Consider the following 25620-nt stretch of genomic DNA (forward strand, 5'->3'; position numbering starts at 1 on the left):
CGAAGTTCGCAAGGAAATACACGCATTGTGCGATCTCCTATCCTAGTTTACATTTCCGTTGTGGTGGATACACCCTCAATTTCGCCATTCGGCCAACTTCCGATACCCCCTTCTTCCCCGTTACATACATAGACTCCATCCCCAACGTGCTTAACACAACACTCATTCATCATGCCATTCCTTAACGGGTCCAAATCGATCCCCGAGAAACCTAACTTTGAGAAGCTCGTGGAGGATCTTAGTTCTGTGCTAGGTCCAAGCTCGGGTCTCGATTCTAGCGATGTTGATCCCATGGAGATACAACTATTGATGGAGAAATATGTCTCAAAATCGGATGAATGGGCTTCATATGCACTAGGAGACGCGAGTAGGACATACACAAGGAATCTGATTGATGAGGGGAACGGCAAGAGTAACTTGGTATGGTAATTGTCACCCTTCAACGACTACTTAACTGACTCGTTCAGCTGATTCTTGTATGGAGCCCTGGGAAAGGGAGTACAATTCATGACCATGCTAACGCACACTGTGTGATGAAGGTACATCCTCTTTGATTTGACAGATAGATGGAAGCTAATTTCGAATAGGTCCTAAAAGGCACACTGCAAGAAGATCTGTACTCATGGCCCGACCAAGAGCAGATCGAGAATGGCCAAATTTCACCACCACAGCTCACTAAGCAGACAAACTACGTCGAAAACCAAGTCACTTACATGTCTGACAAACTTGGTTTACATCGGATATCCAATCCAGACCAGAACAACTTTGCTATCTCACTGCATCGTATGTTATCTTTTGCGAAAGTGAATGGAACCAAGACTAATTGATCAGTTTACACACCACCAAATGCCGCAGTCCATGGATTTGGCATTTACGATGAACGAACTGGCAAGGCCAGGCACATCAAGCAGACCAACTATTATTCGTTCCGCGGTCAGCGGCTCGATGATGGACAAAAGTAGTCTTGTCGATACCCTTTATCATTAACGCTACATTATGGGGGATGTTCACCTGTACATTATTTATCTCTGCAGGAGCTACCACCATAAGGCTTGGAGACTTTTTTGGTAGCTCAGACTGTTCGTTTCAGATACCGCTTTTTGTATTTTTGTGTTCAATTACATATTCTTTTCGATCAAATTGTACATACTCTATATTTGGAGACGTTCTACACGGTGGTCGGCAAAGGCAAGCCCCTTTCTGTTATGTCATTTACTGGAATATTCTTAGATATATGTACTTTTTTTTTGTTTTTGGTCATAACTCTAATCAGAAGGACAGCCACTCATCTGTAAGCCTATTTGCTCACATGAAAGCCTCAACATTCAGCTCCAGAGTGCTGACTGGGTACTTCAACTCGTACTTTTCCAGCACAGTAGGGTGCAGAATACCGAAGGAACCAATGACCTGGTCCTTGCCGCCAATACGGAGGTGGATGGAGGCAGCGTGGCCGGGGAAGTAGGTGGGATCTACACTGTTAGCAAATCTTTTAGTCAGGTTCGAGGGGGTACACACCGTCTAGTTCCTTGATAAAGTACTGGGAGTCGCCCGTGGGGGTCTCGCCTTCGGCGAGGAAGTTGGTCTTAAGCATGGCCATGATACGATCAAGAAGACCGTGGACAATCTCGAATCCACTAGTCTTACCGTAAAAGGCAGCAGCATAGTGTCTCTCGTTGCGGCTCTTGCGCTCCAGAGACAGGTCCTTGAATGCAACATCGCTGACCTCAAAGATCTTCATGGGAACAGAGTGGTGCTTGTTCTCACGGATGGTCTTGAGCAGACCTGGAAGCAGGCTGGTGCGGACAACCTGGAACTCAAGAGTCTTGGGATTGGCCAGTTTGACAGCGGTGTTTCCGTCATCCTTGCGGTTCAACCAACCAAAGTTCTCATCATGGGAGCACAGAATCAACGGCAACACCTCTGACCAACCGGCCATGGCAGTCTCCACACGAACAATGTCGGAAAGCTTGTTGATGGGAAGAGGTTGAGCGACTGTTCCGGACATGTCGGGGAATGCACGGGGCAACGAGTTGAAGCCGTAGGCGATGGCCACATCCTCCATGATATCACACTGGTGGAGAACATCGGCACGGGTGGGGGGAATTTCCACGTTAATGATGTCTGGAGAAGTGGTCGAAGGCTTGGCGCGGAAGGCCATCTTTGTGAGAAGAGTACAGATCTCATTGGGACTGAGACTCAAGCCACAGCACTGGTTGATGTACGAGACTTCAGCCTCAGCAGTGCGGGGAGCGAGGTCGGGGGTGACACGAGTCTCCTTGTTGTGCTCAGAGACAATCTGGACAGGCTCGATGGTAAACGGCTCCAAGGTATATTGGGAGAACATGGTGACCATCATCTTGTTCACAATGTCCAGCTTTGTCTTATCGAGCGCTGTGATCTCAATCAAAACATTGGTGGTGTTCAAGTTGATCTTCGAGCGATCACCGTTGATAATGGGTGGCAGAGAGCAAACAGTCCGGTTGGAGTCGTAGATGACGGGATAGACTGGAGAGTCACGAATGATGTGCAGGTACTTGCCCAACTGTTGGTGCTTCTCGTAGAAGTTCATCAACTCCTCGCCATCCATCTCCTGGGTCTGGTTCAATGGGGTAAACTTGATATCCTTGGGAGGGAGAGCCTCATAAGTGAAGGGACCCTTCACAGTATCCAAATCATGGGTACCGATTGATACCAGAGTTCGTTGCCGGGCCAAGTTCTGGTGGAGCTTGTCTTGGAGGGCAATGAAGGACGCATAACGAGCCTGGTCAAACTTGATATTCCGTAGAATCGCACCAGCCACGTAGGGTCTGATTTTCGTGGTCTATTTTGGTCAGTGGAGCCCCTCGACCTGAGCAAGTAAGTGTTGAAGTACTGACATCTTCCTTGACAATAATCTGCTCCATCTGTGCCGGCTGAGTCAACTTGTACTCAGGCAGGGGATTCCGGCCCAGGAAAATGTTCAGCATGAGCGCAATGCCCTCGAAGCACAGCAAGTCATATCTAGTCTCTTCTTAGTCTGAGTTCTTCCGTTTCTTCTCTTCAGATATCACGCGTACCGGTTGGCGGGGATCTCGATCTTGAGTTGCGGAGCTTCTTGCTTTCCATCGACGATAGGGCGATCCGAGTTTGTGGTCTGAAAAGATCAGCATTGGTTATAATCGGGGTTCGGAGGATGTACATCTTCGTCAAGCTCAATTCCTATTCAGAGTCAGTCATGCCCCGCAAAGATTTCCTAGCCAACCCACCAAATTCGAAACACAGCTCATCAAACTCCTCCGTGGTGTACCTGCAACAAAGTCAGTACAATTCAATGACAAAATGCGGAGACGTACTCTCGGCCCAACTCTTTGAAAAGAGCGGCCTTGTCGACCGAGATGGTAGGCATGGTGGGGGTTGCGAATTCTGGTGTCAATCAGCGAAATGTCTGGTAAACCAGAGTGAAACCCAAGTAGGCGACTCCGACAGAATATAGGACAAGCCCGTACGGAAATTCAGGAAGTAGTGATCGGTGCACAAAGTCTTGGATGACTCTTGTGCTGGTGGAAATTCTGCCCGCAAGCCACCACCGCCACAGATCCCCCCTCTTTTGTGACAATGGTATTGGTAAGGTAATTCCCCTCCATATTCAAAGATTCATGTGCACACCGCCAGTATGTAATTTACACTTGTAAACACTCAAAGCTCGACTGCCCTGCTCCGGTTGCTGCATCATCGAAGGGGGCATTTTTCTGTTCTCTTTACGAACTTGTATCAAATCTATTAATTTGCTATTGATCAAGGTAATATTCAATTGTCGAGGTATGCTTCTGCTGAAGGTGTCCATGCGGCCCAAAACCCCACCCTCACTCTACCACCATGCATCCCCTTGCCATCTCGCGAAGTCGGAACTAATCCTTATCAGCCATCTCATTGCCTCCTACACCTCCTCTACCGAATCGCTCTCAGGTCCAACACCACCCTCTTCCCTCTCAGGACCGGGACTCGTCGCATCTCCTTAATACATATTCAAATCCACAATGGAGGGCCAGAACGAGAACGATGAGCTCTACCCCATCGCCGTACTCATTGACGAGCTGAAGGTATATCTTCCTCCAATCGTGCAGACAATATTAAGCTCACATTTCTTTAGCACGACGATGTCCTTCTCAGACTCAATGCCATTCACCGTCTATCCACGATCGCGCTTGCACTTGGACCCGACCGAACCCGGGACGAGCTCATCCCATTTCTTGATGGTTTGTCCAGCCTTCAATCGCCTAGCACCCCCGTCTAACAGTAATAGATTCCGTCGAGGATGAGGACGAAGTTTTGACTGCGCTGAGTGAAGAGCTGGGCAATTTTACAGAATATGTTGGGGGTCCGGAATACGGGCACGTGTTGCTCTCCCCGCTGGAGAATTTGGCGGCTATCGAAGAGCCTTTGGTGCGGGAGAAGGTACTACACCAGCTGAAAGTTTCTGAAGCGCATACTGACGTTCCAGGCCGTTGAATCTCTCAACAAGGTATGCGAGCAGCTCTCGGAGAGCCAAGTTGAGGAGCATTTTGTCCCGCTAGTGCTCCGCTTGTCAAAGGCAGACTGGTTCACCTCGAAGGTCTCTGCGACTGGTCTTTACTCCACACCATACAAGAAGGCCACTCCGGCGTTGCAACAGAGTCTCCGACAGCATTTTGGAGCTTTGGTACACGATGAAACCCCGATGGTGCGGCGACAGGCGGCCAACAATCTGGCCAAGTTTGTCAAGGAAATGCAAAGCCAGGTCGTTATCGATGAAATAATTCCCCTCTTCCAATACTTGGCGAGCGATGATCAGGACAGCGTCCGTCTGCTTACAGTTGATATTCTTATCGCGATTGCGGAGGAAATTCCCAAAGAACAGCAACCCAGCCACGGTGTCTTGTTGACATCGCTCCGGAATCTGTTTGAGGATAAGAGCTGGAGAGTCCGATACATGGTTGCCGATCGATATGAAAAGGTACATTGCCTGCGGAATTTCAAAATGTTGGGCAACACTAATGTATGCAGATCGCCAAAGCCGTCCACGAAGAGGTTGTCACCCGCGACATGGTGCCTGCCTTTGTCAAGCTCCTCAAAGATACAGAGGCTGAGGTTCGCACTGCGATTGCTGGCCAAATTCCTGGTATGATACTCCCGACGATTTATAGTTGATACTTGACTGACACATTCAGGCTTCTGCCAATTGATCGATCGCGACACTCTCCTCAATGAGATCATGACCAGCGTTGAAGACCTTGTCTCTGATCCATCTCAGCACGTCCGGGCTTCCCTCGGTACTCAGATCAGCGGACTCGCGCCTATCCTGGGCAAGGAGGAGTAAGTATCCTGCCTACCTGCTAACAGTAACATGTACTGACCGTCCAGGACTATTGCCCATCTGCTCCCCATGTTCCTCCAGATGCTTAAGGATGAATTCCCCGATGTCCGTCTGCATATCATCTCGAAGCTCGAGCAAGTCAACAAAGGTAAGCGTTCGTGGATTTATATTAATGTATGTCTCCTAACTTTTACAGTCATTGGTATCCAGCTTCTCTCCCAGTCTCTTCTTCCCGCCATTGTTCAATTGGCTGAGGATAAGCAATGGCGTGTTCGCCTTGCTATCATTGAATATATTCCACTCCTTGCCAGTCAACTTGGAGTTGAGTTCTTTGATGAGCAGCTGAGCGATCTTTGCATGGGCTGGCTCGGTGACACTGTCTTCTCTATCCGAGAGGCTGCCACTGAGAACTTGAAGAAACTGACAGAGGTATTCGGCGTGGAGTGGTCAAAAGCTTCTATCATTCCCAAGGTGATGGCCATGGGTCAACACCCTAACTATCTTTACCGCATGACGACGTGTTTTGCCGTTTCTGTAAGTTTCCCCTCTTGCCACATCGATCAATGCTAATTATCAGACCCTCACTCCCGTTGTCAACCTTGAAATTATTGAGAACTCCCTCCTCCCTATCCTGGAACGCTTGGTGACGGATGAAATCCCCAACATTCGTTTCAACGTCGCCAAGTCCTACGCCGTTCTCATCGCCACACTGCGTCGTCTGCCGGCCGATAAGACCTTGGTTGAGGTGGAGAAGTCTGAAGTGCCTATCACGCCATCACCCCAGAGCCTGGAGTTGATTCAGTCAAGGGTTGTGCCTAGTCTGGAGAAGTTGCAGGAGGATGACGATGTTGATGTCCGCTACTTTGCTACGACTGCTGGTGGCAATCAGGATGAGATGCAGACATCTCCTTAAATTATGTACTTGTTTGGTGCATACCCAACAAGGCATCCTGTTAGGTTAGAAAATAGCCAAGCGTCCTTTTCTTTCAGGCGTTTTTAATGTAGAGGTTTTACATAACGTTTCGCCAGGGTAGGTAGTCAAAAGCAAATGTGCAACTGAAGACTTTGCATGTAAGCACATAATTTGTGTACGATATAGTACCTGCATACTATGTAGGCAGTAAAAACCTCAAGCCAGCCCTGGAGGGCTAGAGTGTGGCCGTACCTGCCCATCATTTGCAATTCATTTGTCAGCAAAAAGGCAGGAGCTCCCCGGGGCGTCCGACTGCTTACTTTTCAGCAGTATATCAAGATTTGTGAGACCAATATGAACATTCTAAGCATGTGTTTTTGAGCCGCGCTGCATCTCACGGGCTTTTCAACTGGTTTAAGATTCTACAGGACCTCTCGTTTATATTATTCTTCAGTCGCCATGTCGTGGCCGTACCATTTCATTTCTCTCTCCGAAAGCGACAAGCTGCATCGGAGGGAGCTACTTGATCTTCGAGGGTACTACGCACAATTGTCAATTATTGTCGTTATTGTCGCCATTCGGGTTTTTCGCTTTGCCACAAGATCAACCGTTAAGCGGGATGGCCCTATTTCTGGAAAGACCCGACAGTATCTTGTCTGCGGGCTGTGGCTATTATGGCTTTTATTCCTTTCGATATGGAACAGTGGTGATGGTAGGTCTTCATCTCCCGGTTGCATTGAGGTACGAGCTAACATGCTAGACTACCTCCATTTGACCAAAGCATTGGGCCAAGTTGGCCTGTCCCAACTGCCACTGCAGGTTCTGATGTCTCCGGCATACATCTCCCAGCCGGCAGCCTCGTCTGTACTGTCTGTTCTGACCGGTATCCCTCAGCGAGCGTTGACGCCATACCACCGTCTCTTTGGTCGAGTGGTTGTCTCTCTCCTGCTGGCTCATGCCGCGCTGTACACGCTGTTCTTCGTGCAATCCAGTCATCCTGAATTTGGCATATTGCTCTTCAAGCGAGTCCAAGACTTAGATGTCCAATGTGGCCTTTTCGCGATATTTTCAGCCGTGATGCTCGTTCTCTTCGTGCGGCCTGCTTCCCAGAAGGGACTCCAGAGTTGGCTTATACAGGGCACCATTCAAGAACGCAGAAAGATGTTTTACTTTGGTCATGTGTCTTTGGTGGTGTTATTGTGTGTTGCGGCTTACTCTCATGTTAAGGAGGCACAGAAGTATATTCTCCAGACTTTAGCAGCTTCTGTGCTCAATTGGGTATGCTCTTGGCTGCTATGTTAGTGTATGCTGGGAAATCATAACATAGCATTCCTACAGCATATCTGATGGTCTTTTCGAATTTCTATTTCCTTGATCAGCATATTGATATTGTCTCTAGGGATATCGTATATAAGCTTATTTAGCATGAACATCATCCATCGATTTATAGAAAAGGAAATAGCATGACTATTTCAATGCCTAGATTACTTCTCAGGTTCGATCAACTAGTAATTTTTGATACATCTTGTTTTATGCTTGTTCAGATCATGTTTTCTGAGAGGACATCGATCTACATGCTCCGTAGAGTGTACTAAATTAAACCCCTTTCTTCTCCCCCTTGATGGAAGATCAAGGGGTACGAACTATATAATTATATTCAACATGAACTGTGTACTATTTTGGTAGACATTTGAGGGTGGTCAGATTCCTGCTTCAATTTGAAATATCTATCAACATATTTGAACGATATTTGTGATGTTCTGTACGAAATACATCAATGTATGTTGTAGTCCAAGCGCTTTTGGTGACACGTATTGAATAGATTAGCACCTCCCCTGGATCTAGACAACGCCACATAGCACATTGGCCCCGTCTAGAATTGGGGGCCACACAAATAAAACCATATCATAATATTATAGTTGTCTTTTAAACCCTTGTAACAATACGAAGTACAAAGTATCGGTAGCCCTAGATTGAGATTACGTTAGAAAGGCTTGGCGGATAAGGCTAACAGCCCGAGGTCTTGGAACCCTGGAACTCTAGACTTACGGAGAACCCTCCTTTAAGACTCACACTCCTTCTTCATGCCTCTCCCAAATGGCAGCATGCGCATCCAACGGTTGATAGTATTACTTGCGCTCGGTGTTCTTGCGTGTCTTTCTATCCTACTACTACGATCATCGCAGCCAGAGCCACAGCCCGTAGAATTGCCTCCTCCCGAACCGATACAACACCCTCAGCTCCATGCGGGGCAGAACACGTTCCTCCCCGAGAAGGAACACCCGATCACGCGTCTAATTGGAAATGCCCAACGGGATTTCAATCATGCGCAGTCGCGGCAATCAAAGACCCTGGCCGAGGCCGTGAGTGAATACCAGCGCCGCTACAATATGCACCCGCCGCCACATTTCGACAAATGGTTCGAGTTTGCCCAGTCAAGAAATGTGCAGCTCACCGATGAGTTTGACTCCATCTACCACTCCCTCCTTCCCTTCTGGGGTGTGAAACCTCAGACGATTCGCGAACGGGCGCGCGAAACACTTGGATTTGACAATGCGGTGCTCGGTGTTCTGATTCGCGACGGCAAGGTGTCCTTAACGGATGGAGGAGGCGATGACCGCAAGTGGCAGCGAGACGCTACGGCCGGTATGATGGGTGCTTTTGTGAAATACCTGCCCGACATGGACCTAGTGTTCAACACTCACGACGAGCCGCGCGTGATCCTCCCTAACGAAGATCTCCAGCGATTGGTGCAGACGGCCAAGAACATCATCCTCCCAGCAGCGTTCAAGAAAACCCCGACGAATGTGTGGTCCCCACGTGCTTCAGACCTAAACAAAGGCGACCGCATCGACGAGGTGCGCACCACTCGTTTCAACCGCTTCGCACATCAACCGACCTGGACAAACTCCCGAGTCTCTTGTCCAGTTGACAGCCCAGCACGCTCACTCGACGAAGATGCCCCCGACAACGTTGACCCTTATGCGTATGGCGAACTCGGCTTCATCTACAACACCACGGCGGCCTCTGACATCTGCAATACCCCCTCTCTCCGCTATACATATGGATTCTTTGACCGACCCAACGCCTTTGATGTTGTCCACGACCTGTTCCCTGTCTTCTCGCAGAGCAAGATCTCCAGCTTCCAGGATATTATTTACCCGAGTCCCTGGTACTGGGCCGACAAAGTCCCGTACGATCCTACAAAAGACTATGCGTGGGAGGCCAAGTCCGACCACATGTACTGGCGTGGCTCCACAACTGGTGGGTTTTCGCGTGCGGGTGGCTGGCGCCGACAACACCGCCAGCAATTTGTCGACAACGTCAACGCCTTAGGCACCACCAAAGTTCTTGCTCGCCAGGGCGATGGCTGGGTTTCACAGGACATTAATCGGGACGTCTATCGTGATTCCTTCGATGTCAAGTTCACACTTATCGGCCAGTGTGACCCGGACGACTGCAATGCGCAGACTGAATACTTTGGAGTGTTCAAGCAAACTGGGCAACAAGATGCGTGGGCGCACAAGTTCCTGGTCGACATCGATGGCAATGCTTTTAGCGGGCGGTTCCACGCTTTCTTGCATAGCAACAGCTTTGTCTACAAGATCGCTATCTTCCGCGAATGGCACGACGAGTGGCTGAAGCCCTGGGTACATTACGTCCCTCTCGGCTTGAAAGGCAACGAGTACGTTGAGAGCATGCGATACTTTACCTCAGAAGAAGAGGGCAAAAAGGCCGCTCTTCAAATTGCCAACCAGGGTCAGCGCTGGGCACAGCAAACCCTACGAAATGAAGATCTGGAGGTTTGGTTCTTCCGGTTACTCCTAGAGCAAGTACCTCGTCATTATATAAGAGAATTCTGCTAACCTCCCTTTTCAGATATGGCCGCTTGGTGGACGACAATCGTGAACAACTAGGATTCGTTCTCTGATTTGTATATATCCCCTCGACGAGATGATGGCTTTTTGTTTTTGGACCCCTGTTAATACCCCTTTCCCTTGGACTGTTTCTTACCAATAATATTTTGTGCATGTAGAGGCGGCGTTTGGTATGCAATAGATTGAGAAAGCTGTAAACTGTCTACAATTTACAGTATAATATGATTGCATTCCTGAATTTGCCTGGTCATCTAGATTATCAGATGTATTGTCCAACATACATGCACCTACAGATCTTCATGTAGGTACCCGTCAGCTCGGAAGTACCCACCGTTATATCGCTGACTCAGGTATGACGCTACCGGTGAACAGCACTAGCTCCGCTTGTCTTAGATTTATTATAGACTCTCACCATTCTAGGCTTCTATCCTTTTAACACATGATTCCAATATGGGCAAATCCGTATCCCGTGTCTTGATCGGCACGGCCGTCTTCGTGTATGGCTTCTTTACACTCATTCTTTACGGTCTCATTGCTATTGCGAAAGGCACATACTTCAGACGCACCACTGAAAACGAGAAACTGGAGCTACAGCTTGGTGAGCTATTCACCATTTTGAAAGTTCTTTACTGACTCTCCAGCTCGCGATCGCCTCTGGGATTTATCTAAAGTTTTCGAGGGTCTCTCTCACCACATCCTCACCTTGCAAAGCGGATTCAAGTTCCACTTTGTCAGTAACGATATCCCGAACACACCGGAAACCGTCAATTCCGACAAACCATTAGTCATTTTCATCCACGGATTCCCGGATAGCTGGGCAATCTGGCGACGCATTATTACAAACCCTGCTCTGCAGGAGGCTGTTTCGCTGGTTGCGATTGACCTTCCCGGATATGGAGGAACGGAGAGCCTGGAAGAATATAATGCAACAAACGTCTTGGAGAGATTGACAGAGCTGATCGTCACCCTACGGACCCAGTATGGCGTAGACTCGGGCAACGAAAGCAACAAGAAGAGAACCATAATTGTCGCCCATGACTGGGGTTGTGTCTTGTCCATGCGCCTCGCTGCCGAAGCTCCATCCCTGGCCCATCGGTTCATCCTGTCCAACGGACCATCAGTATGTCGGAACACCAGTCAATATTATATCTCAACTAACGATTCAGATGAAATTGGTTGAATCCAATATCCGCCGTCTACTCTTCTCGACCAGAAAGATGCTCGGTAACGCCTGGCGTTCACCACTACACGCCCGCGTCCCGCTGATGCAAGCACTCAGAACCATCACCCCTCTCGCCCGCCAGCTTGTTCTATCCGGCTATATCTTTGCGATGCAGTTACCCACGCCAGTGGTCTACTTTTTCCTGACTGGGGGTAACTGGTCACTGTTGAAAAGTACTCACATCACCTCGTACAACAAGGACGAACATACCCACCTCGACGTGGCCGACTGCATGGCTAGCACCATGGGCCCTTCCGCCGCAGAATCGCATAGTAAAACTCCCAGCGGTGATGCCTATCCCGCCAGCCTCGACAAGCGCGCCCTCGCGCATGTCTTGCACATGGCGGCTTATTACCGTGATCGTGCGGCGACGGCACGTTGGGTCAAGTCCATTGAGACTGTTGCTGGTTTGCACAGTATTTCATCGAAAAAGCGAATGGCGAGCAGCGGAGCTGGGCTGTTTGATGAAGGTCCCCCAGGCGCTCTCAAAGCTAGCACAACCATTTTCTGGGGCAAAAATGATATTGCTCTTGACCCGAGGATCTGCCTCGATGGGATGGGTGATTACTTGGTGCAGGGATCCCAGATTGTGCTACTTCCCCGTACTGGACATTGGACTCCGCTTGAACGTGAGAGCGGCGCAGCTTTGACCAAGACTATTGAATGGGCTGCTCAAGGCGAACAGGGGGACATTGGGACGGTCATTGTTGAATCCTACCCTGGTGCCCAGGTCACGTTTTCACGATAAATATAAGCGTATTGCGGGGGGCAACCCGATCTAAAGCGGTTAGGGGGAAAGTGATATTTCACCCCACTTAGACCACTTAGATAGATTCAATGTATATTCTGTAGAGAGAGAACAAACATAAGTGTTAAAGAGAAGAGAAGAGAAGAGAAGAGTAGAAGATATAAGCGGGATCGATGATTTACCCGCTGACGGCGCAACTCCACTTCCCCCCTCCGGGAGCTTTGACCTTAATTCCTACATCTCGGCCTTTGCTTTCCATATTACTTTGCTTTGCTTTAGTCTTACGACTTTCTCATTCAACCTTACACAACATGCACTGAAAAAAAAAAAATTCTCCTGTTTTCGTCCCCCCTCGAATCTGCGTCCGGTCCAGGTACCACAGTCGGTGTATCGTGCTTCTACCGGCCTGAACTGTCATTGGCAATTGGCAGGTTAAATATAGCCTAGCTTTTCTAGCTTTTCTTCCTTTAGGGGCTTTTCTTCTCTCCAACGTCTGTCAGGCAACTCATTGTTTTGTTGTTCAAACTGTGGCGCGATGGATTCCAATGGAGCAGTTTACTGCACGGTATTTTACCCCCCTTTCCTGTGCTTATGGTGTAAACTGACGATGAGACAGCTTCTGTTGAGCGACAATTATCTTCCTGGTATGCCCTCTCATTCATGTGGAATGTGAAATTCTTCTAAAATCTTATAGGTGCTATGGTCCTTGCCCATTCCCTACGCGACAATGGTACAAAAGCGAGATTAGTGGCGCTCTTTACGCCAGACAGACTACAATCGAGCACCATCGACGAGCTAAGGGTACGTACAGCAATCCCCAAACTATACCTATGTCTTACAAATTAGACCGTCTACGACGAATTGATCCCAGTGAGCTCAATGGTAAACGACACGCCGGCGAACCTCTGGCTCATGGACCGCCCAGACCTGATTGCCACATTCACCAAAATCGAGCTCTGGCGCCTGACGCAATACCAGCGAGTCGTATACATTGACTGTGATGTCGTAGCTCTCCGAGCCCCCGACGAGCTGTTATCACTGGAAGCAGACTTTGCTGCCGCGCCTGACGTTGGTTGGCCGGATTGCTTTAATAGTGGAATGATGGTTCTCCGACCTAATCTACAGGACTATTATGCGCTGAAGGCACTCGCTCAGCGAGGTATCAGCTTCGATGGCGCGGACCAGGGTCTGCTGAACATGCATTTCCGGAACTGGCATAGGCTAAGCTTCACGTATAATTGCACGCCAAGTGCCAATTACCAGTACATTCCTGCGTACAAGCATTTCCAGAGTACCATCAGTCTTATTCATTTCATTGGTGCTCAGAAGCCTTGGAATATGCCGAGGCAGATTGTCCCGCTGGAGTCCCCTTACAATCAGCTACTAGGCCGATGGTGGGCAGTCTATGACAGACATTATCGCCCGACATTTGTAAGTGATATGCAAGATTATGAAGACCTGGACTGACATTTTTAGGTACCGAGCGCGCCAGTTGAGGTTAAAAAGACGATGTTGGCTCAAGGCGAACAAGTCTCTACCCCTACTTATGACTACGCCCCTCGTTATGACAGCACCCCCCGTTATGAAAACACACCACACTATGAAACACAGCCCACGTCTGAACTGCAGCCCTACCATGTTGAAGAACCTGCGGGCTTCCACGAGGAATCGCACCAAGCACCACCAGTCGAGCACGGGCATTCAGAACCGCAGCACGAACAACCTGCTCCCACTCATGTACAAAATGCCGTTGTACCTGTACTGAGCATGGTACCGCAGTATGTTCGCGGAGAGGAGCATGTCTCAACCTTTATCCCACAATTGCCATCTGCGCCGATCACTTTTGCGCCTCAAGTGAGCCACGAAACATACGGGACGCGGATACAAACGCAGGCACAGACCCAGATCCAGGAACAGGCACAGACCCAGACAGGAATACAGACACAGATACAGACACACTACCCCGATGGCCATATCCACCAACCACGGCCGCTGGCACCAATTCCCCCAATCATTGAGTATCAATCACCCCCATCTCCCGTCCCAGAGGTTTCGATCTTTGAGGCGCCAAAGTCCGAGTGGGACCCCTCGCGGTAAGAGCATATCCCTTGATATCACCTACAGTGCTAATATCCCATAGCGAGCCACCACCGGTCAACACGAAACCCGAAGGTTTCAGTTTACAACAGAAAACATATGATATGTCTGAAGACACGCATCTATTCCAACCCCCGTCGTCCTACCCTGAGGCACCGAAAAACATGTGGTATCAAGTTCCACCCAAGCCGGAGCCCAAACCCACCACGATCTTCCCCTGGGAGAGCCATGCTCCGAAACCCACCCGCATCTTCGCCGAGGAGGCACCTGTAGAGTTGGTGGAAACCCCAGTGATACCCAAGGAACCAGTGCAACATTCACTCCCAAGCGAGCCAGCCCCTCCCGGTCCCTCGCCTTCCTATACTCGGGTACCGTTCGAACCTAGTGCCGAATCATGGCAAACATACAGCCGCTCTAACGCCTGGGATGAGGACCCAGAGATACAGCGCTACATTGAAACAATCCAAGCACAGCGCACAAAATCACAAGTAACCAGTCCGGGAGCCAACTCCAACAGTCCCGACAAATCACCTCCCGCCCCAGGCTCTCGCCCCAGCACCAAGATTACCGACTTTCCAACAGAAGACGAGCGCCCCAGTCTGCCAGTAACGCCGGCCCCAATCCGCCGCATCAGCTACGGGGATGAGGCCTCCGGTACAGCCGCCCTTCCTGTTGCGGAGGGCGTACCTAGCCAGGAGGAATGGGTGGGTGTCACGGTTGATGTGTTCTCTTCTCTCCTCAGCGCAACATACTTATTGTGGCGGTCTACAGAATCCCCTAGCTCAGCTCGAGGAGCTGCATCGTCGGCACTCGGAGGTCTTGGAGCATCCCGAGCTGCTGTTTAGTCGGCTTGCTGCCGCCTCATATCGTGAGCGTTGACAGTACTGATTCCTTTTCTTTTACTTTTTTTGAATTTTTGATAATCTGATTCGATCTGTTTTATGATTCAACCGATTAGGACATGTACTCCATCTTGTTTGATTGTTTTTGCATGTGCATATGTACTGGAAATTTCTTGGATGACATTTTGTTACGAAATAATAATAGCAATACTGAATGGAGCGTTGCATTCTTCATCACCCATGAATGTATAAGTCGTCTTGTGAGCCTATATGTAGAGATATATACAACGGTATCCACAGGAATTCTAGTTGTTTTCATTTCTATCCCCTTGGCGCTTCTAGCCTACACGTTTAGAATAAAAGATAAAGATATATATTACCAAGTTGCCATCATTTAGGAGATATGAAGGATGCCCAAAAGCGTTAAATTGTCTAGGTCTACCAGAGAGCCTGTTCATGGCTTGATATATACGTCCTAGTTCAAGATTCCCCAGTCACATCTGAACCAAAGCAATGCTAAAGATCCGAAATCGGACACAAGATCGATGTCTCCTCATACTACACAAGTAGGACGCAGGCACTTGGTAATCGAGGAACGCACACGGGAACAGAGAACGGATATCGAGGCTTTGATTCTAGCATATGATATCTGATATTCAATGGCAAGAAAGAAAGGCCTTTTCTTGCCAATATGTACCAGGCCTCGAAAAACTTCCAATTGACCTCCACCGTATTGGCCAATACATTATAGAATAGCGAATAAAAGGCTTTGAAGGTCATGTAATTTTGATTGCGTGAGGTAGAGTATCAGGTTAGGTTAGGACAGATGGAAGGAAAAGGAAGAGCCGGGCCTAATGTAGATAAAAACATTTACTCCTGGGCGAAAGTCTCCGCACTACCCTCAGCCTCAGCGGCCTGCTGCTCGGCAAGACGCTGCTGCTCAGCAGCCTGCTGGGCGGCAATAGCCTTGGCACCGTAATCCTGGCTCATGGGCTGGAGAACGGGCTGCTCCTCCTTGGGCTCGATGATGGTGACCGAGTCGGGGAGAGTCTTCTGGGGGCCGGCCTTGCCCTCGGGGTCGGAGCCGCGCATGATCTTAACCTTGATACCGAGGACACCCTGGCGGAGGAGAACGTGACGAGTGGCGGAGTCAATGAACTCCTTGGCGGGCTGACCGGAGTGGATCATGAAACCGTCCTGTTACTTGTGTTAGCCATAATATTCTTCCCAAAACTAGTTTGCGATCGATTCGATCGATCGTTTCGTCGGTCGCAATTCCTACGATATGGACGTACAGTGAACTTCATGGACTTGGCACGGGCGGCACGGAGCTTTCCGGACACGACAACCTCGCAACCCTTGGCACCGGACTCCATAATGAAACGGAGGACACCGTAGCAGGCACGACGAACGGCAAGACCGTTCAGGAGCTTGTAGCGGAGGGACTCGCACTGAGCGACAGCGGAGAGACCACGGTTCTGGACCTTGGCGGCGTAGAGGGAGACGGAGTTCTCGGGGAACTTGAAGCGCTTCTGGATGAGGGAGGTGAGCTCGCGGATGCGGCGACCCTGCTCACCGAGAACCTCCTGGGTGTGGGTGGCACGGACAACTGGACAAGCCCGTTAGCATCAAAATCCCCATTCGAATTCCGCAGATCCCATCGCGATTGTAAATGCTTTTCTTCCTCCTCTTTTCCAGCAATTTCACCAGCAATTTTCAAGCGATCACACAGGAGAGTTTGGTTTTCGGATTTGACGTACTGATGTCGGTGACAGTGGGAGTCACACGGACTTCCACACCGGAGTAGCCCTCCTCGGCCAGCTCGCGCTGGAAGAACTCGTTCAGCTCGGCATAGAAGACACCGTCGGCGACGAACTTTCTGCGCTTGGAGATAGCACCCTGAACAGCGGCCATTTTGTGTGGTGGAATCGGGGGTTGTCGACGGAGGGGATCGTGGTCGAGAGACTTCAATTCTGAGAGTGCATTATTTAGTGGGGATTTTTCGGGACTAGGGCTGCTTGCCCGTTTGGGCCAGGGCTCAACCCTCGCTTGCCGGCGCCTTACCCTTTTGGGTCTAATATGGCCACCTTATCTTTTAGGCATAGATAAGGCAGTAAGGCAATGACCCGCTCATAGTTAACTACTTAACTAGTTATTACATCGAACTACTCCGGCATCATTATTGGACGAATCACTTTATTAGTGGTCTGAACGCGGCTGCATAACATAAAAGTTGTAAATGCCTGAAAATCATAAACGATTCCTTTGATTACCTCGGGTCATTGCATCTCTACTTCTAACTCGGTCGGTTTGTCGGTGCGCTCCGCTGGGAATGCAAGCTTGGATACGCCCGACGTCACAGCAGCTGTCATCCCCGATAGATCAGTCGTTTTATTAGCACTGTCTGGTCTTGCAGTTTCAATACCAGTCAACACAGTACTTTCCGGGATGTCACTGGGGGCCGCCGAGGAACGAGGGCCGTTCATCTCCGCATCTGTTCGACCGAATACCTCATTCCACCAACGTGTTTCACTGACCCGGGGAAAGATAAGCCGTTCCTTGCCGCGCTGATGGTCATCGATGACAGGGTCATACTGATGGTTCGTGAATTGTTCCCGGCGGGCGAGGAAATAATCCCAAACGCTACGAGTTCGTTCACTAGCCTTGCAGTCCACGCGTTCTTTCTCGTTGTTGAACAAAAATGTGCCAAATTGGCAGGAGTAGAGATGATAGAGAAGTCGTCGCAGGAAACGCTCATTAAACTCAAACCGTGTCGGATGCTGGCGAAGTAGCTGGTATGTTGCGTCCAAGAATTGATGGAACACAGGGCTCGTCTCTTTTGGTTTGGTTGTCTCCTTCTCGGACACCCCGGAGCGCGGTATAGTAGGCTTTTTAAGAGGAGTGTCAGAGTCATAGTTTTGAAGCTCCCCGTCCGAGTCCGGCAAAGAGTCACGGCTATTGTTGTCCCGACCAAAGAATCCTTTGGCACTAAGGAATGCATTTTCAATAGCCTTCCCTGCACCGCCACCGTCACCAAAGGCACGGTTGGGATCTCCACCGATGCGTTCATTTTCGATCTGGAACCATTTCTCGCTGTTCAAATGACCAGACCGGTGTCGGAACATGTGTCCAAATGAAAGCCAGTCTTTCTCTACCAGCACCATGAAGCCCTCCAGCGTCCGAAAGTAGGGATCCAAACAAATCTGACTCAGCGCACTGAGCTGACTCGTGCGGTCCCAGCCATCGGAGCAGTGGATCAAAACATGAGAATGAGTAAGACCAACTTGACGAGTAATCAGTCTGGCTCCCTCCAAGATCCCGCCAATGTGCTTCAACCAGCCGCTGCGTGCTAGCTGGTCACGATTTGGCCCCAATGGAGTGACATCTGATTCCTTCAAAGCATCGATCACCTTGTTCAGCGAGTCTCGCATGACGTGGATATTGTCAATACCAAGATATGCCTTGGTAGCGAATTTGTAGTTGTCCATGTTCTCTGACCCAAGTCCAACAGCCTGCATGGCAAATGCATTCACGGTGGGGCGTGCATCCACGATCAGGTTCGACTGCTGGGCGCCATATATCGAGAAATGCTCTTCAGAATCGCCACTTGTAGCGGCTAGTAATTCATCCTCAAGTTCCTCGGCATTATTCAACTCGGGGACCACCACCTGAATCGTCTCTGCGTTGCTAGAATCTGTTTCTTTCTCCGTGGCTGAGTAATTTGCCAACGGCCGCTCAGAGCGGGAAGTTAAGAATATAGCAGACAGAAGCTTTTCGTCTTGAATGCTTCGGTTCTGGCGGACACCGACCAGCGGCTGTGAGCTTCTGCTGATGGTGCAATTATTGACAGGATGGAAGTATGTGAGAGCAGGAATTCTTGCTCGAGATCGATAGCGCCCTGCATAATTAAGTGTATTGTCGGAAATGGAACAAGGTACGGGGATGAGAGCAGGATAGGTCGGGGAGAACTAAGATGTGTTAGTAGAGTACATTTGGACTAATTTGCGTGAGCATACCTCATAGTTCACGTTGATCTCTGAAAGACGCCATGCTTTTCCTTCGTCTAAGCAGCCCTGGCGTGCCCATTCCTTGCGCGGGTCATAAAGCTCCCACCCATTAAACTCCTTTTCTGGCGGGGGAGGTTGATAGCTAAAGGCGTAAAGCTTATCGATGCGACTTGACTTGCACGTCCACTGCTTGATACTTTCAAATACATCTCGTGCTTTGTGCTCATTTACAAAGTAGAAACAGACGAATGTGAAGTCTCGGCATCGGAGGCGGATGGAAGAGAGCTGGCGGGAGGCGGCGGGAGCTGGCCGCAGCGTGCAGAAAGCGATGATAGGGTATGTGATCCACAGCTCTCTGGGCCTTGTTGTCACGCCCTTTACCTGGTCTTCTGGAGAGATTGGTGGGGTGTGAGAAAAGATGAGGTGGTGAGGGGTTAGATGGAGAGTGCCATCGACCTGCTCTCCGCGGCGAGCCAAGGTCACATTGTCAACCTGAAGCAACGTGGTCAGTGAGTAAGATGTTTGTGGCGCTCAATACAGGTTCGAACCTTAGCAATTCGTGTTTTCTCCATGCCGTGTAAATCACTGGCGCGTGGGCTTCATGCTGAATGTGGGTGAGGGGAGTGATGGGAACAGTAGGATCGGAGGGCACAGCAGGGATAGTGAGATGGGTCGAAATAGGTATATATATTTTATCGTGGACCTGTAATCAGCCAGGGCGACTAATCGGTCTTAAGCACCTGGCCTTGAAAGTATCGCGCGTGGAGTAGTTGGGATGAGAGGTGTTACACGTCACGGGCCTTGATCGGGTGTGGGGCCTCACCAGGGTCACGCCTACAATGTACAACGCAGGTATATCGTGTATATTTTATACATTTTTGGTATACTCGGTGTGACTGGAATGATTCAAAATGAGGTATCTCAGCTCATGACTTCAGATTTGGCCAAGGTTAATTCGAGATGTGGGCTTCGGTAATCGATATTGTCAGTTAACTTAGCTTCTTCCACTATTCAACTAATTAGTTATCTAATGACATTTGTACCATGCGCCTAGACGTCTCTGTAGACCTATCCTAACAAGATATGATCAAATTTAAATGGGGTATTGGAGTAAGATAATCAAAATCTGTCGCAATTACATAGCATATCCCATACACCGGATGTAGTACATGTGCCCTTTCCAAGCCACAGGCTTATAGGTGAAAGGAGATCAGACCCTTCGATTCTACCAACTAAGAATTTGAGTTATAGGAATATATATGAATGTACATAAAGCTCCCAATCCTGCCAAGATTTCTACCTCGTTGTATCAATGGTATTCCGCCAAGAGAGTCCATTTTGGCCCATTACCATTGGGGGAACACTGCCCTCATAAATTGGGATAGACTTCCGATTTGGAAGTCGGATGTAGACTAGAAATATCCGAGAATCATCTCAATCAGTGGTAATGAAGATCGTCACCCTGTAGATCGATACCCTGTAGAATAATCTATAGCGATGTAGTAGAAACAGATGTAGTTCAAAACGTGGAGAGTAATATCATGTTTGTGACAGAGACCCTTCGAACAAAGCTTACGAGATTATTCTAGTATATATGGTACTTGTAAATCATGACTTCTCGTGTTTATTCAGAAAGGGTTTCGACTACCCGGATTAAAGTCCAAAACATAATCTGTGTTTAAACAGGTAAATATTTTACATATAATGTACAGTAAATACAGCCCCAAGACGCCGCCATCATGACCGTTGATGCACGCTGTACAAATTCCAACAAAAAGTGATCCATGCTATTAATCCACATATCTGTTGCCGTGGATTTTGAATGCCATGTCACAGGCCGCGTTGTAGAACGAATGGAACTCATGATCAAGCTGCTCAGATTGGTCATTTTCTGTAGCAGAGTCAGATTGAGAAATCCCCATGCCTAGAGAGACCTCATTTGTCCGAGCAGCGAGGAGCGAACCGCTCTCATAATACCGGTAGTCAAGTGGCCGCCCATCAAAGTCGTACTTTTGGACAATGGCACCTCGAATGTCGGTGAGTGGAGGGAACATGTATTCAACAGTGACGCTGTTCTCTGTCATTGATTTGTCCAATTCTTTGGATTTAATTGGCGAGGTAGACTGCGGGACAAGATCACAGGGAAGAGTGATGCTGCAAAATATAGGAAGTGGAACAGGGCCTTTCGAAGTTCCACTGCTGACGATTGAGCCCTCGAGTGAGACTTTGAGGCTTTGCAGCATTGCTTGGATCTGTGGCGAGGAAGAAGACTCGGGCAAGAGGTGCTCAGAAGAGCTTTGTGGGAGTTCTGAGTGGGGAGATGGCTTATACAAGAGGTCTTGGGAAACAGTTCGTGTAAAACGAAGGTCCAGACCATTTTCCGGAAGCAGATAGTCAACGCTGTTTGTGGTGAGGATCGCCTTTACACTGTGGACATCCACGCCATCCAAGTTTGAGTTCATGGCTACCTCAATTTCGAGTTCCGGCGGGGATCCTGAGTTGGAAGTTGGAGACAACCGAAGTCGATATAGCGGCACCTCGTTCTTTGGGCGGATAGGTATGAGTGATTTGATGAAGCGCGACACCCGAGGCACGTCGTTTGTGAAAGTCCGTGGAAGGGACATTCTCCCTAACTGTGCTGGACTGATAGCTGTGTCATCGAGAGAATGCTTTTGCATAAAAAGGCATTTCCCAACTACGGCTGTCACAGATTCATGCAAACCGGCCGCTAGCCCGGTTTTCGGAGAAGTACCTCGGAGAAGCTTCAATAGTTCATCTGAAAGTCGTGTTTGATGCTTATCGAAGAAAGGAGTTATAAGGTTTTCTGCCTCGGCATTCTGACTAGAAGACATAGCCCACCGGAACCACGACTTTTGCTGCTCAAACCATGAAGCATGAGCTTCTGGTCGGTAGCTATAAGCACTGGCGAGTTCCGAGGCAGGTAAATAGGTTGAGAATGGCGTTGATGGAGATGTGGTGTTGGACAAGGCCAAGTTCAAGGTCCTCCGCGCATTATCTGCTCCCAACTTATTCTCGGCAAGATAGAGAATCTTTTGTGGCGGTCTGTGTGCTTTGTGTTCCACAAATACCCCGTGTGTGCTGCTAGCCCATTCCAAAAAGTCTGGGCTAAAAACTTGACTGGTTCCATCTCCGTGGACATATGGGTTGATTCCAACATCATCCTCGCGGATTCTGCCAGTTGCATCAATTATAATTTCATGAACAGACTCACAATCATTTCGCTTGCCAGTAAGTGATACCAGGCCCGCAGATTGTGTGACGTCAATACCGCAGCCATGGAGACTAGCTAGCTCGTGGAAAGAGAAATGCTCAGCATGGAGAAGCAAGGATATGAACTGAGCCGGTATACGGAATTCCAACAGGCCACTCTCGCCTTCAGCCACCAGCTGCCAACAGTCCCGAACGATCGTCTCTGCAGCCCGGGATTTCCCCCTGGAGCCCTTGGTCTTTCCCAATGACTTGTCCTGCGATTTGGAGTTACTTGACCCCCACGTCCAACCTTTCTCTTCTATCACATGATTGCGGTTGTATTCCGAGATGAACTCCGACAATTGCTTGTATGTGAAAGAGGAAGCCAATTTTGACCACAACGCCTTGAGGTCGGCAGCAGGCAAGGTTTGTCCCAGTTGATATGATCCTCGAACCCCTTCAATTCTTTCCTGGACTGACTTATCGCTAGGCGATGAGCTCTCCTCATTAAGTTCATCCAATATGGAGCTGATTGTGCCGCCAGATTCAGATTGGGGAGTTTGGTTGCGATTGCGATTTAACATTCGACGGCGACGTGAAGGGACAACAACGATTTGTCCTGGCTTTCCAAGCGTGTCCACATCCAATGTGAATGTGCCGGCTTCACGTTTTCCATTATCTTTCGGTTCGCGGTTTCGTTCGGAATTGGGTCTATCGAAAGCTTCGCGTTCATGATCGCGACTCCAGTTACTCTGATATCGGGGAAGGACGGTGTGTGAGTATGACAATAGTGGTCTCCGATATGAAAGCGATTGGAAGCTCAGAAGCCCCAGCTTGTTCCCTGCGGGACGTCGAAGCATGACGGGTAGGTCTATTGTAAACGTGGAGAAGGCAAATTATCTTGCGATCGCTTTTCTCCGGCGATAATCGCGGCGCTAGGCCGCGATAAGAAACTTATTTCTGCCTCAGGCATAAATCAACGCCGTGGACACACCTTTTTGGCAAGCTGAAGGTGTAAATAACTCCGACATTAACTGGCCGCAATATCTACTATGCACGAGGTAAACGTGTAAATAAATCCTTCGGTTATGTAGAACAAAACTCTCTCGAAATGTCTCTCTCATATTTGTGGAAAAAATATACTTAAAGTGTGGAATTCAAGCGATGTACTATTATGTGATACCTAGCGAATTCATTCTTTTGGTGCAACTTCCCAGCTGCGCAAGTCCTCTCTTACATCGAACTCGGAAAGCTCATTGTTTGTATCTGGCGCCTTCCATGCCCGACCCTTGGCCCCTTCATACAATTGCTGCTCGATGCTTCCACCATTTTTTTGATGTCCAAGCGCAGCAAGAGAGTCTGGGGTCTTGCTGCTACTGTGTGAGCCATTGCTGGAAGAACTCTTGGGTCGCCGCTCGAAACTGGGTGACAGCTTTTTCCCGGAGCGGCTTTGTCGAGGAGCTGTCTCTGGGCTCAATAGAGAATCTCGGTGATCGCCCGCTGAGATGCCAGCATTGGCATTGTGTTCATCGTTGTTCCAGCAAGAACTTCCAGCAAACAACTCTTCGATCAACTTATCAGCAGGTAGATCACAGGCTCTAGAAGACCACGACGCTGCTAAAGTGCGCCGATACATGTCTTGCATATCTGCAATCTCACGGCTCTTGATGTCAATAGACGGCAGCTGGCCAAATTCATCAGCGTTGACGGGCTGTTCGGTAGATTGAACAACTCCGGCGATTCCTCCAAAGACAGTGGCAGATTTCAACTGTGGTCTTTAATTATCAGCATTGAGATCGTGAATAGGAAATAAGCATGGGGATTCGCTTACGTCGTGAAGTTGCGGTCTCCTTCTAGCTGGCGCATCGCGATCCCGATCTTGACAGTACTATTCACTTTGCTTTCATGCATCAGGTACCGCCGAATGATCCCTTCATCTTCCTCAGTTTTGTCCACGTATTCGGCAAGATTGAGTTTGATTTTGCCTAGCACGCACTTTTCGGACATTGGTGACGAGGTGTACTCTTGTAAGACCTCAAAATTGAGGTCGCACTCCTGTAGCATTGATGTCCTATCAATTGTAAGCCTTACTTGGAGGGATTTCTCATAGCCCCAGTAAGCGCGGTGATCTGATAGAGTTGCTTTTTCTGTGTGGCCTTGGTGTTCAGTGGAACTTGACGATGGCAATCGCCATCGCACAAAAGCGACGCTGTTGCCCAAGGGGACATTATTGATATCGATGATCTTTTCAATGTCAGGAGACTTGACAGAATTTCCATAGTCTGTTTAGAATGCATACCCTTAAAACGAGCTCGAACCTAGGCTGTAGCAGAGGTCAGCTACATATGCACTTCATTTGGCCTTATTAGGTAGCTTACTCGTCTATTCTTGGGGACTACCGCGAGTGTGTTAGCTTACAGCAACCAACAAGTATAAAGGAACATACCAAATGCCTGCATGTTAACGGTCACGTCACCGACTCAAGCTTGTGGAAACTCAGGCACACCAACTGGTCCACTCAGGACCGGCCTCGAGGAAATATCTCAATATAGAGCCGAGGAAAAACTTAACTAGCATGAATATCAAATGCCAAGTAGTGATAGAGTCGTCAATTTGGCTAAGAGTCCTCCCCGCATATGCCGCGGACATAATGGGCGGTGAAGTGTGACGATCTGGCAGAATCAACAACCTGCGGCCAGGCTCTCGAGGTCACTTCTACGCCAATACACCTCACATCCTCTTCGAAAATCCCAGGCGACTATCAATACTTGCTGCTTGCAAAATACTGCCATTTTTACCATTTTCTCGCTCCACAACCATGGTGAAACCCGAGACTACCCCTCCTGCTTCATCTCCCCCGGCCTCAGCCGCGGCCGTTCCTTTGGATTCACCAACCCGCATTGTCCCAATCCACCCTGATCTCGCCGAGATAAAACTTCCAGCTGGACCACTACCATCATACCGCTATCACCCAGTAACATGTCAACCGATCAACCCTGGAGATTACCAAACTGAACTTAAGCAACTGGAAGAACAATACAAATCGCGCGAGGCTGCGCTCCATGCGCAAGAACAACTTTCCAAAGAAGTGAAAGAGAAGATTGAGGCTGCTAAAAGGAAACGAGAAGAGGTTCAAAAATCCATGGACAAGAAGGTCAAGGAACGCGACACTGAGATGAAGGTCGTGTCCAAGTTTCAAGAGACCAAGGCATCGGACATCCCGTCTTGAGGGAGGCGATAGCAACAATTTATTCCAAACCATTCAGACCACGAAGGAAAGCCCAAGGCTTCTCCATAGTCTTATCACATTCCCTGGTGAACAGACTAGCCTTCAAGGAAGAGTCTCCATTCGTTCTCAGTCTCGCTCGAAA

General features: G+C 49.0%; 12 protein-coding genes across 12 annotated transcripts; 7 read left to right on the forward strand and 5 right to left on the reverse strand.

The window, feature by feature from the left end:
• Window positions 1–171: 171 nt before the first annotated feature.
• N7447_000914 (putative cysteine dioxygenase Cdo1) lies at window positions 172–962 on the forward strand (the record flags this gene model as incomplete). The annotated part of the gene is made up of 4 exons (XM_057225190.1): window positions 172–420; window positions 468–539; window positions 588–783; window positions 832–962. 4 exons carry the CDS (start codon window positions 172–174, stop codon window positions 960–962), a joined length of 648 nt encoding a protein of 215 aa, XP_057089206.1.
• A 343-nt stretch (window positions 963–1305) lies between these two features.
• N7447_000915 (phenylalanine--tRNA ligase subunit beta) lies at window positions 1306–3385 on the reverse strand (the record flags this gene model as incomplete). The annotated part of the gene is made up of 7 exons (XM_057225191.1): window positions 1306–1469; window positions 1516–2821; window positions 2877–3000; window positions 3057–3133; window positions 3179–3198; window positions 3246–3286; window positions 3333–3385. 7 exons carry the CDS (start codon window positions 3383–3385, stop codon window positions 1306–1308), a joined length of 1785 nt encoding a protein of 594 aa, XP_057089207.1.
• A 631-nt stretch (window positions 3386–4016) lies between these two features.
• On the forward strand, window positions 4017–6245 carry N7447_000916 (protein phosphatase 2A structural subunit TPD3; the record flags this gene model as incomplete). The annotated part of the gene is made up of 9 exons (XM_057225192.1): window positions 4017–4079; window positions 4130–4235; window positions 4283–4434; window positions 4481–4972; window positions 5023–5137; window positions 5187–5331; window positions 5380–5480; window positions 5529–5866; window positions 5910–6245. 9 exons carry the CDS (start codon window positions 4017–4019, stop codon window positions 6243–6245), a joined length of 1848 nt encoding a protein of 615 aa, XP_057089208.1.
• Window positions 6246–6704: 459 nt separating this feature from the next.
• Window positions 6705–7547, forward strand: N7447_000917 (ferric reductase-like transmembrane domain-containing protein; the record flags this gene model as incomplete). The annotated part of the gene is made up of 2 exons (XM_057225193.1): window positions 6705–6957; window positions 7006–7547. The coding sequence occupies 2 exons, from the start codon at window positions 6705–6707 to the stop codon at window positions 7545–7547; spliced, it is 795 nt and encodes a 264-aa protein (XP_057089209.1).
• Window positions 7548–8329: 782 nt separating this feature from the next.
• On the forward strand, window positions 8330–10176 carry N7447_000918 (putative capsule-associated protein CAP1; the record flags this gene model as incomplete). Its single annotated transcript, XM_057225194.1, has 2 exons — window positions 8330–10062; window positions 10125–10176. The coding sequence occupies 2 exons, from the start codon at window positions 8330–8332 to the stop codon at window positions 10174–10176; spliced, it is 1785 nt and encodes a 594-aa protein (XP_057089210.1).
• Window positions 10177–10573: 397 nt separating this feature from the next.
• On the forward strand, window positions 10574–12093 carry N7447_000919 (alpha/beta fold hydrolase; the record flags this gene model as incomplete). The annotated part of the gene is made up of 3 exons (XM_057225195.1): window positions 10574–10721; window positions 10765–11243; window positions 11290–12093. The coding sequence occupies 3 exons, from the start codon at window positions 10574–10576 to the stop codon at window positions 12091–12093; spliced, it is 1431 nt and encodes a 476-aa protein (XP_057089211.1).
• Window positions 12094–12628: 535 nt separating this feature from the next.
• Window positions 12629–15035, forward strand: N7447_000920 (uncharacterized protein; the record flags this gene model as incomplete). The annotated part of the gene is made up of 6 exons (XM_057225196.1): window positions 12629–12658; window positions 12710–12737; window positions 12788–12894; window positions 12940–13524; window positions 13570–14186; window positions 14234–15035. The coding sequence occupies 6 exons, from the start codon at window positions 12629–12631 to the stop codon at window positions 15033–15035; spliced, it is 2169 nt and encodes a 722-aa protein (XP_057089212.1).
• An 867-nt stretch (window positions 15036–15902) lies between these two features.
• On the reverse strand, window positions 15903–16946 carry N7447_000921 (40S ribosomal protein uS3; the record flags this gene model as incomplete). Its single annotated transcript, XM_057225197.1, has 3 exons — window positions 15903–16229; window positions 16328–16641; window positions 16793–16946. 3 exons carry the CDS (start codon window positions 16944–16946, stop codon window positions 15903–15905), a joined length of 795 nt encoding a protein of 264 aa, XP_057089213.1.
• Window positions 16947–17311: 365 nt separating this feature from the next.
• N7447_000922 (phosphatidylinositol-3-phosphatase YMR1) lies at window positions 17312–19611 on the reverse strand (the record flags this gene model as incomplete). The annotated part of the gene is made up of 3 exons (XM_057225198.1): window positions 17312–19000; window positions 19049–19531; window positions 19588–19611. The coding sequence occupies 3 exons, from the start codon at window positions 19609–19611 to the stop codon at window positions 17312–17314; spliced, it is 2196 nt and encodes a 731-aa protein (XP_057089214.1).
• Window positions 19612–20829: 1218 nt separating this feature from the next.
• Window positions 20830–23109, reverse strand: N7447_000923 (putative respiratory complex assembly protein Rmp1; the record flags this gene model as incomplete). The annotated part of the gene is made up of 1 exon (XM_057225199.1): window positions 20830–23109. One exon carries the CDS (start codon window positions 23107–23109, stop codon window positions 20830–20832), a length of 2280 nt encoding a protein of 759 aa, XP_057089215.1.
• A 332-nt stretch (window positions 23110–23441) lies between these two features.
• N7447_000924 (N-terminal C2 domain-containing protein) lies at window positions 23442–24708 on the reverse strand (the record flags this gene model as incomplete). Its single annotated transcript, XM_057225200.1, has 5 exons — window positions 23442–24024; window positions 24081–24493; window positions 24549–24572; window positions 24628–24644; window positions 24696–24708. The coding sequence occupies 5 exons, from the start codon at window positions 24706–24708 to the stop codon at window positions 23442–23444; spliced, it is 1050 nt and encodes a 349-aa protein (XP_057089216.1).
• Window positions 24709–25067: 359 nt separating this feature from the next.
• Window positions 25068–25478, forward strand: N7447_000925 (uncharacterized protein; the record flags this gene model as incomplete). The annotated part of the gene is made up of 1 exon (XM_057225201.1): window positions 25068–25478. The coding sequence occupies one exon, from the start codon at window positions 25068–25070 to the stop codon at window positions 25476–25478; it is 411 nt and encodes a 136-aa protein (XP_057089217.1).
• Between the last annotated feature and the right edge of the window lie 142 nt (window positions 25479–25620).

This window comes from Penicillium robsamsonii (assembly GCF_028829455.1).
Source record: "Penicillium robsamsonii strain IBT 29466 chromosome Unknown utg000001l_segment0_segment0, whole genome shotgun sequence".
NCBI lineage: Eukaryota > Fungi > Ascomycota > Eurotiomycetes > Eurotiales > Aspergillaceae > Penicillium > Penicillium robsamsonii.